This window comes from Coptis chinensis, unplaced genomic scaffold, assembly GCF_015680905.1.
Source record: "Coptis chinensis isolate HL-2020 unplaced genomic scaffold, ASM1568090v1 utg167_pilon_pilon, whole genome shotgun sequence".
Lineage (NCBI taxonomy): Eukaryota > Viridiplantae > Streptophyta > Magnoliopsida > Ranunculales > Ranunculaceae > Coptis > Coptis chinensis.
The window spans coordinates 168,792-178,028 of record NW_028238110.1 but is presented as its reverse complement, the minus strand read 5'-3'; the positions used below and the strand labels follow the sequence as shown (position 1 = coordinate 178,028).

The 9,237-nt window shown below is 35.0% G+C and overlaps 1 protein-coding gene across 3 annotated transcripts; it reads right to left on the bottom strand.

The window, feature by feature from the left end:
* Window positions 1-131: 131 nt before the first annotated feature.
* On the bottom strand, window positions 132-5,375 carry LOC147473895 (persulfide dioxygenase ETHE1 homolog, mitochondrial-like). Of its 3 annotated transcripts, XM_086586884.1 has the most exons (9): window positions 4,842-5,375; window positions 3,612-3,740; window positions 3,312-3,419; window positions 1,983-2,117; window positions 1,422-1,463; window positions 1,232-1,291; window positions 1,096-1,149; window positions 632-656; window positions 132-513 (listed from the first exon to the last, which is right to left on the bottom strand). In XM_086586884.1, exons 1-9 carry the CDS (start codon window positions 5,067-5,069, stop codon window positions 407-409), a joined length of 888 nt encoding a protein of 295 aa, XP_086443010.1. In that variant the 5' UTR covers window positions 5,070-5,375; the 3' UTR covers window positions 132-406. The 3 variants fall into 3 exon arrangements, with proteins under 3 accessions (XP_086443010.1, XP_086443012.1, XP_086443011.1); XM_086586886.1 differs by lacking the exon at window positions 3,612-3,740 and having other exon boundaries at window positions 4,842-5,228; XM_086586885.1 differs by lacking the exon at window positions 1,983-2,117 and having other exon boundaries at window positions 4,842-5,158.
* Between the last annotated feature and the right edge of the window lie 3,862 nt (window positions 5,376-9,237).

The window sequence follows — 9,237 nt, the reverse complement described above, 5'->3', positions numbered from 1 at the left end:
TGGATTTTACCTATTGCTGCAATTGAAACAGGAATGATGATATGGACACAGTGCACCGACGACACATAGTATATGAGCACTCAATTCATAGTTTCTAAAATGTGTAAAAATCAAACTGATAAAGAGCATAATTCTCAGAGCAATGCTAAAAAAATATTATAACATGCTATGAAAGAGAAAAAATTCCTGCCCAATTATAAAATCTTCTGGAGGCCTCAGGAAACCCTATGTTACCAAACTAACAGCGTCGTCTGAGCTTACAACAAGAAAAAGAAAAAGAAAAAGAAAAAAAGGCAAGTATGATGGGATATAGCTACATGTACACCACACAGAATACATTTTCAACAGGTTATTTATTCACCACTTTCAGAAGAAAACCTTGCTTTGTTATACTTATTGTGTACACCTAGGTTGCCAGAGGTTCACAAGATTTTTTAGTTACATCTTGCAAACCACAAACCATATTTGCTGGGACTGCGACATCTATCATCTTCGGGTATGGTAGATTTAAATCTGTTAAGACAAAAAGTTTCAAAATCATCAGTAGTTGTATAGAGCATAATCACAATTCCAAGTTTTCAATGTGAAGTTTCAAATATGCCTAATCGAGTTCAAATGCTACTACACTTACTTTCCATGATGCTCTTGAATGTATCCTGCCAAAAATTTATAGAAGAAACAAGCACCATGTCAGTTGTGGAGAAATGACTTCTTACAAAATAAATAAATCTTCACAAGTTCTATTATGTATTTTGAAAAGGTTTTGAGGCTCAAAAAGAAATACTAAACTTTGTTATTTAAGCACCTCAGAATATACTTATTCCATGTCCATCGACATCTAGGCAGCTAGAGGACATCCCATTAACAGCAAACCGTTACAGTGAGTCCTTGCTTGAAGCAGATGACATGAATCTAACAAATAAAACATGTTTGGACAAAAACATCCTGACCGTGCAGCTGAAATATATATATATAGGGAGCTTTTAATTTATTTAGTTAATTTTGATAAGTAAGATTTTTAAAATTGATGTTGCTATGTTCCCTACGTAGGTGAGCTGTTTAACAAGAAGGGAGACTTTTAAGGCCAGAGGGTACCTCATCCTTTGTTAGACGAGGATTAAAGAGCATCTCCTCTCCTACGGTGCTAACCTGAAATTCAAGAAAGGTCTGGTATCAGAAGCGGTGGGTATTATACAGCAACATAGACATAATAGGTAAGCAATTTTCTTACAGTGAATCCTTTGTAGTCATGAGCAGGATAGACAAATGTGTCCTTGGGCAGTGTGAATATCTGACAACATAAGCAAAATAAGACAATAAAAAGGATATCTGTGATCACAATTCCATATATCCGACATGAGATCCGAGTTTCCTTAATCCAATACAAATTACAATTCTACTCTCACATTTCATGTCCTTACCTGTGAATGCACTGAATTATAAAGCTGAAGTGAACTTCCTCCCTGTGTATACAATTGAGAGACGGTGTCAGCTTAGTTTTCAGTTTGCAAAAAGCTAAGCTCTCATATCCAACCAGAATAATGACATTACATAAAACTTCAGTAGACCATCAAAATACTTGGGCTATAAGTATCAAAGGATTATTCAAGTCTCCTATTTGTATGTTTTGTTCTCAAAGTATTTTTCTTAAAGTTCCCCTCCCTAGTAAATACCCTGAAAAGAGAGCACAAATTTATCAATTCACGGAACCATCGTTATTAGGTTCAGATGCACCTATTCTCTCCATTACATAAACAACAAATACTAATATCCTGTTTCCGCCTGAGAGTAGTAGTAGAGACAGAAACGGCTTCTATCTAGTAGATTTAGGCAGAAAAGTGCATTGATAGTAGCTGGCATGGCAAATCGCCTAGAAGAATATAGATACATAATATAATTTTAACATTTTTTGGTTTCGCAGAAAGATTTCTCTTGTTGCTTTTATAACACTAACATATTTTCTGAATTCGCAGAAAAAGCACCTGAAAATCTGTTCTACCACATCCACGAATGAGTAAGGCATCACCAGTAAATGCCATCCTCGGTTGAGGTTGGTCAGGCCCATCTCCTGTAACATAAGTGACACAACCTAGTGTGTGACCAGGAGTTGCACGCACCTGTAAATATTAAGAACTTGACTTCAGTTGGTATTCATTGCTACTTATTATTTTGCACTTTTGCAGTTAATGTTATTATTACACTGTTAGTATAATCATTACGGTGGCTAGCGCTATTTCATAATGATAAGAAGAGATAGATAGCATAACGTCTTCTTTCTCAACAGTATGGAGGCCTATGAACATTAACCTATTTGAGGTGTCCCCGGCCTGTTAATACTAGTCTAGTTGACTAAACTCTAAAGAGTCACATCACACGACTCTATGCATAACTCTTCACAAGTATTTAGTGTGCAGGAAACCCGTTGACCTATGAACGCATACAATTAGACCAATCACTGCTAAACTTTAAAATGTGCAAAGGATCCCGACAAAAAAGACCACTCTTAGAGGTGCAATGGCTCAGATGCAGTCTTCAAAGTGTATTATGTACTAACGGAGTGTACGGTCTTGCATTGCATGAAAAGATAAAATGTGATACTTCCTGGATGATAGTGATGAGTTCTGCCTCTTCCCCCTATATGTTTATTCCTAAGAATAATATCTATAGTTCTAATAAAAGAACACATAGAATTAGAGAACAATTATCTTCTCATTTTTCTCTATCCAGACAGTAAATTTAGTAACGACATTAACTATTTATTTATGTTTATTCCTAAGAACCCTAAAACTGACACGACATTTTCTAAAACTTCGCCATTTCGTAAACTATGTCATAACTCGTGTTTTATACTAATATGCAACAACTGGAATGAAAGTGTAGAATACGCAACTGTTAAGCATATGCAAGAGAAGGTCGGGAACAATTCGTCATTCATATATTTTGGAGTTCTAGTATTAGAAGAAGTGGCATTTGAGGAGCATATTGTGGAAGTAGAAACCATTAAGAGTTCAAAAATAGTGTGGATGAAGGACGAAAGAAAACGTATGTATGTAGTCTTTGACAAAAGATATGACAATTATGAACCCACTAATTAGCATAAAGGACAATAATGATGCGACTCTTTGTCTTCCTCATGATGTTAAGCCATCGATAGACAGAACATCAGTGAAAAATACATGTTTAACATAAATGCTTCCACAATAGGACCTGGAAGCCGATTTTCAAGTTCATGCCATTTAATTTCTCAAATCTTCAAGATCATATTATGATACACATAGAAAACCAAACCATACGGGAAATGATACCCTTACCTCAAGGAACAGATTGCCGAAATGTATTTTATCACCATGTTCAACGAAAAGATCAGCTTTTGAATTGCTAGCTTTTGAAATAATAGATTTAACTTCTGGAACCTTGTTCTGCAGGAACAAGTCACAACCAGTGGAGAAAAAATAGGTCATAACATGTACCCAGAATGTGCCATCGTTGAAGTGTTAAAACATTCGATAACAAAAAAGACTTATTATATTAAGAAAACCTTAAACAAGATATACAACATCATCCAATACAAGAAGAGTATAAAAAAAAGGGAAGCAGAGGAAGCTAGAAACCTTTATAACACCAGTTCCAGTGACATGATCAGCATGGACGTGAGTGTTTATAGCGTAAATAAGCGTCAATCCTAATTCTTTTATGATGGAGATGTCTCTGTCTGCTGTCTTGTCAACCGGGTCAACCAACTACAGAAATTTCCGTTAGTATGTTCCCCAAATAAGTTGATCAATGAAGAAAACTAATGCTCAATTCTAGAAAATGCAAATCAACAAAATTTCCTATGAAACTCATCGCAAAGGGTTCAAATTAAAGTCCCAAACAAAACTTGTTGCAGCGATATGTGAAGAAAACCAAGGAACAAAATATCACCGATATATATATCGTTTTTTTGGTATACCAACATCGACATATCTAATATATATCCACCGCATATTAAATCTTTTTTTCCCCGATATATATCAGAATTTCCGATATAACGATATATATTGACCGATATATACGATATAAATTGTTGACTTTGATCGATATATTGTTGATATTTCCGATATATTGACATACAAAATATAATTTTGACTGGTCACAAAAAAACTGAATATATCCGATATTTCCAATATATATATCGGTTTTTGGGTACACCGATATATTCACCGAATTCGATATTTTGATCCTTGAAGAAAACTATAAAACAAGATTATAAAATCATTTTGAAGGACACATAGCAACAAACCATTTAAGGCAAAACAGGTGCAAGTAATAATTACTCAACGGTGTAATAAGTAAACTCAAAGCTTACGAAAAATATAACAAAAGCAAGAAAAAACCATGGGCACAAATTGTGGAAAGAGTTTGCTCACAACTACGTTGTTAGGGCGAGGTGAAGCACTAGGCTTCCCAACTGCCGCCGTGGAAATGGCTTTCACTAAAATTGGCGCCTTGAGTGCCCATCTAACATAGTACTTAAAATAATTTCTTTCCTCGAAATGATCCAAATTACCTGAATCGTCCATTCATCAAATTATCATATTATCCAAAACTTTAAGGCGCCTTGAGTGCTTAGGCTAATTAAGTAGTTAACTAATTATCAACATTCTAATAAAACAAACTCATCAAATAATCACTATATCCAAACTTTGTCACTTAACAACTTCTATACATAATACATAATCCAATGTATCAGAATTGCCCCACCTCATTAAAATCATCATTGAATATCAATTATTTTACTAGTTTATGATACATAACAAAGAAACAACATTCCCATATCACATTAATGCATCAAAGCTTACCAAAGCTGGTTTTTGAGGGTGAGTAACATCAGCGAGAAGATAAGTATTAGTAGAAGACTCCTTCTCAAACAACTGACGAAACAAAAGCTTTGAAGATGGTACAGAAACAGTAGTGTAATCACCCATTTGTGTTTTAAGACTTGGTCTTGAATTTGATAGTTTTTTTAAAGAAGAAGAAAAAAGATTGGCATTGCAAGTGGTTAAGAGAGAGAAACGAATCATTTGCATAGAAACAAATGTAATTTAAGGAGTGGTATGTGATAATAGTTGTTATTTGAGCTTCGGTTGTTCCGTTTATTGTTGTCGGTGATTTCGTCACTTTTGTTTCGGAGTTAGCTGGTTTTATTGGTTTTTCCGTACGTGTGCGTGACTGTGTAGCTGATGGCCATAGGATACGATAGCGATAGGATACGAGGATTGCCACTTTCATATAACAAGTATGCAAACCGTGGTACGCGAGGTTTTTTATTTTTTCCTCAAATTCTTGAAACCGTCATTAGAGATCGATAATTAGTATGGTTTTTGGGGATTCTAATTGTAATTATATAGGGGGAGTCACGTTTTATATAATTATATTATTTAAGTGATATTAAATTAGGGATGACAAATTAGGGATTCTAATAGATGAAACCGTGTTTTTTTTTTTTTTCCTAAATTATTAAACCGTAAAAAAGTATGGTTTGGGGATTCTAAAAATTATATAGGGGAGAAAATTATATTATTTAAGGATATTAAAGTAATTATATAATTTTTTTTTCTAAATTATATAAAAGGGGGTTGTTCTAAATTATTAATAAAGGAATAGGAGTTCTAAATTATTAATAAAGGAGAGTTCTAATTTTTGTGAGGGAAGTGTTTATAAATTGAGTAAATAGAGAGATTTCAATTTACCTACTCGATGGGGGAGGGTGGGTTCCTCAAAACCCGGCGGCTATCATATAGTATAGAGATAAAGGCCAATAATAACGTTATTTTTGATGATTAGATTACCGTATTACAAAATCGCTCCAAATATGATATATTCTATATATTACGACTTTACGAGATTTTCGAGGTCGATAGATTTGGACTAGTATTGGCAACGGGCCTCCAAATCGAGTCTTGGGCCTTTTACTACTCCCTTTCGAAGCGCCACTCCAAAGTTCACTCATGGGTGAACAACCGAAATACTTATCACATAGCAGCAACCAGTTTACCACCAATATTCCAGGAAGCATAACTGCCCAGGTAAGCAAGATAAGCATGGGCCCATTTCATGATGAAATAATGTCTGCCTCGACGGACAACACATCAAGATCATTGGCTCAGTCAGTTGGCACTTAGCAGCCGAGTAGCAGAAAAGTGCACTGATAGTAGCTGGCATGGCAAATCGCCTAGAAGAATATAGATACATAATATAATTTTAACATTTTTGGTTTCGCATAAAGATTTCTCTTGTTGCTTTATAACACTAACATATTTTATGAATTCGTAGAAAGAGCACATGAAAATCTGTTCTACCACATCCACGAATGAGTAAGGCATCACCAGTAAATGCCATCCTCGGTTGAGGTTGGTCAGGCCCATCTCCTGTAACATAAGTGACACAACCTAGTGTGTGACCAGGAGTTGCACGCACCTGTAAATATTAAGAACTTGACTTCAATTGGTATTCATTGCTACTTATTATTTTGCACTTTTGCAGTTAATGTTATTATTACTATATTTTAGTCATACTGTATTTTAGTAGATGGAAGTTCTTCTATATAATCTCCCCACATATATGTTTTCCTTTTCTGATACTGGAACCCAAAGATGCTCTTTTGAAATCGAACCCATTATGATGTATTCTCACAAATCCTATGTAAACCAAAGTAGGCAGGGATTAATGCATAAAGATCGTTGATCTTAAACATCTTACCTTGGACGGCTAACCTGAAATAGATGGATATTGTTCACATTATGTGATGTCATATTCTCTGACCACCTGGATCAATAACATCAAACTGAGCAATGAGAACTCCTATATACCACCCATAAATATATGCCTAATATAAAAATGTTCATACACCTTTGGGTCATGAACATCAACTTACTTAAAATATCTATGGTAGAAACATGTACTGTAAGAAGGGCAATAAACCTTAGAGAAAATATTTTGAGCATGACTTCGAATCTGAACAACAGTTTTGGTACCCACGTGCTCTGCAAAGTCAAGAAAAACAATTTAGAGAGATGGTATGGATGCGGAACAAAGCTTCCAGAGATTATCAACTCATATCAAATGCTACCTTCTATTCGACGCCAAGCTCGACCATACAGTTTCAGAGCTTCGAGAAACTTCTTATGCTCTTCCTCAGTCCATCTTTCTTGCTGTTTAGATATTGTGTATGGCTTCCTTGCCTACTCAAACAGAAAACATAGAATGAAACATTGCTTAACAAAGATCTATAATGTTTATTGAATGACTGCTTACATTGTACTGGAATAGCTAGGACATGGAAAAAGTAATACCTTTGATGCATTTTCATTTCATCTCCTTTAACTGAGTTGTAGTTATAGATTGGGCTTCAATATCCAAACTCATCCGCGAACTAATTGTTGTCATGAGAGATGCATCTATGCTGATATTATGCCCAAGTAAAAAAAAGCGGACACAGTAAAACTTCCATTAGGAAGGAAGTGCAAAATATACCTAAAAAGAATTGCATATATAAGAAATAATGACAATAATTTTGTAGTTCATGAAGACTAAAAGCTATAATACAATGCAATTATACAAAATCCTATAATGCAAGATGAACACCTTTCTCCTTCATAAGTAATTCCTTCATCAGACCAATGGCGATAGACCTCATTCAAACTTGTTCATCACTCAATTCCATTAGTTAATCTTAGGTATAGCCAACGACATGCATTTTATTGTCATTTACGTACAAAGCCAAAGAAGGCGATTCGAGGGAGGGTCTGATTTAATGTTAAGGGGATTCCAAATACATGGATTTAGTTCTTAAGCAATTATATCTTCTATCATTAGAAAGTTGCAGATGTAGTGCCAAATTCACTATTCGGAGAAACATAAGTAGTAAAGTCCAACTTCTACAAATGATCTTCTTCTTTTTTCTTGTTTATTTAATGGCTTTCTTAGTCCATAAAAGTGCTAATTAAGTGGATTGAGCAAAACCTGTACAGGTAAGCAACTAAGCATGTCAAAATTAGTGTAGCTAAAGGTGAGTGTCAACTTCAACAGCAACACTATGTAAGAAAAGAAAAGAAAAGAAAAGAAAAAAATGAAACAGAGAAAGCAAAACAATATCAGTACCCCGGCATATGGTATGAATAAATAAAATTTCAAATTCAACACCTAGTGCAGCTACATAACTATATCAATTCGTTAATATTGATTGAACTAACTCGAAACGAAAAAAACTTATATGAAGAAGAGAATGATTATTCAGTCACAAACTCGCAGCCTAAAGGCGCCTATGTTGGCACCTAGCACCTAGTTGTAACTGCTTTGGATATGGCCACTGAAGAATCGAAGGAAAGCTCATTACCTGACAAAAATGATCCATTAAGACCAGTCCTTGCCGCTGCTTATTTTTTCAGCCTGCTTGCATTTTTCACATCAAAGTAATTAGTGGATCAAATTTTAAAAAAAATCCAGTATTCCTATGGTGCAGAGAATGGTAACTATCTTTATTATTTCTAATAACTTTGAAAATTTGTTTTCTTAAACGATCCTCCTTTAAAACCACCTTATTTCAACTTTCCACTCATATACTTTTACACCTGCTCATTTTCAGTTTATTTGTTGAGAAAATACCTTTTAGAATACGCAAGAAGCATTCTCCAATCTTTACCCAACACACTGACAAAAGTTATGGACTGATCTAGTCATCTAGTTGCTTTACCCCATAGGTCTTAAATTTCCTAGAACCATAGCATACTGAAGGCGGCTTATGATTCTCTAATATAGGATCTGTAACATGAGCTAACATCCAGTCCAGTTCTGCTTCTGCTCATTATGACCCCACCCTCCATCCAATAGGTACATGCCAACCAATAAGCACTCGAGAAATTATAAAAGTTGGACCAAAAAAAGAAGAAAAAAGAAACTAAACAAATCATGAATCACGAGCTATCCTAAATGCCAGATATGGGCATTAAATAAACCAAATAGCTTAACCATTTCCATGCGGTTCACTCAGACTTCCAAGACCGTTGGGCAAGTGGCGGTGGCAACAAAATACTCTACACTAGTATACTTCTAAACCCTGCCAAAGGAGGTAATAAAATGTCTTAATATAAGTTGAAATGCCATCTCCAAACCCAATTGTTCTCTCTCAGTTCATCTCTCAAAGAATGGATGCTAAAGCGTCTATTATTTTATCACAAAATGGGGACAAATGGAGCA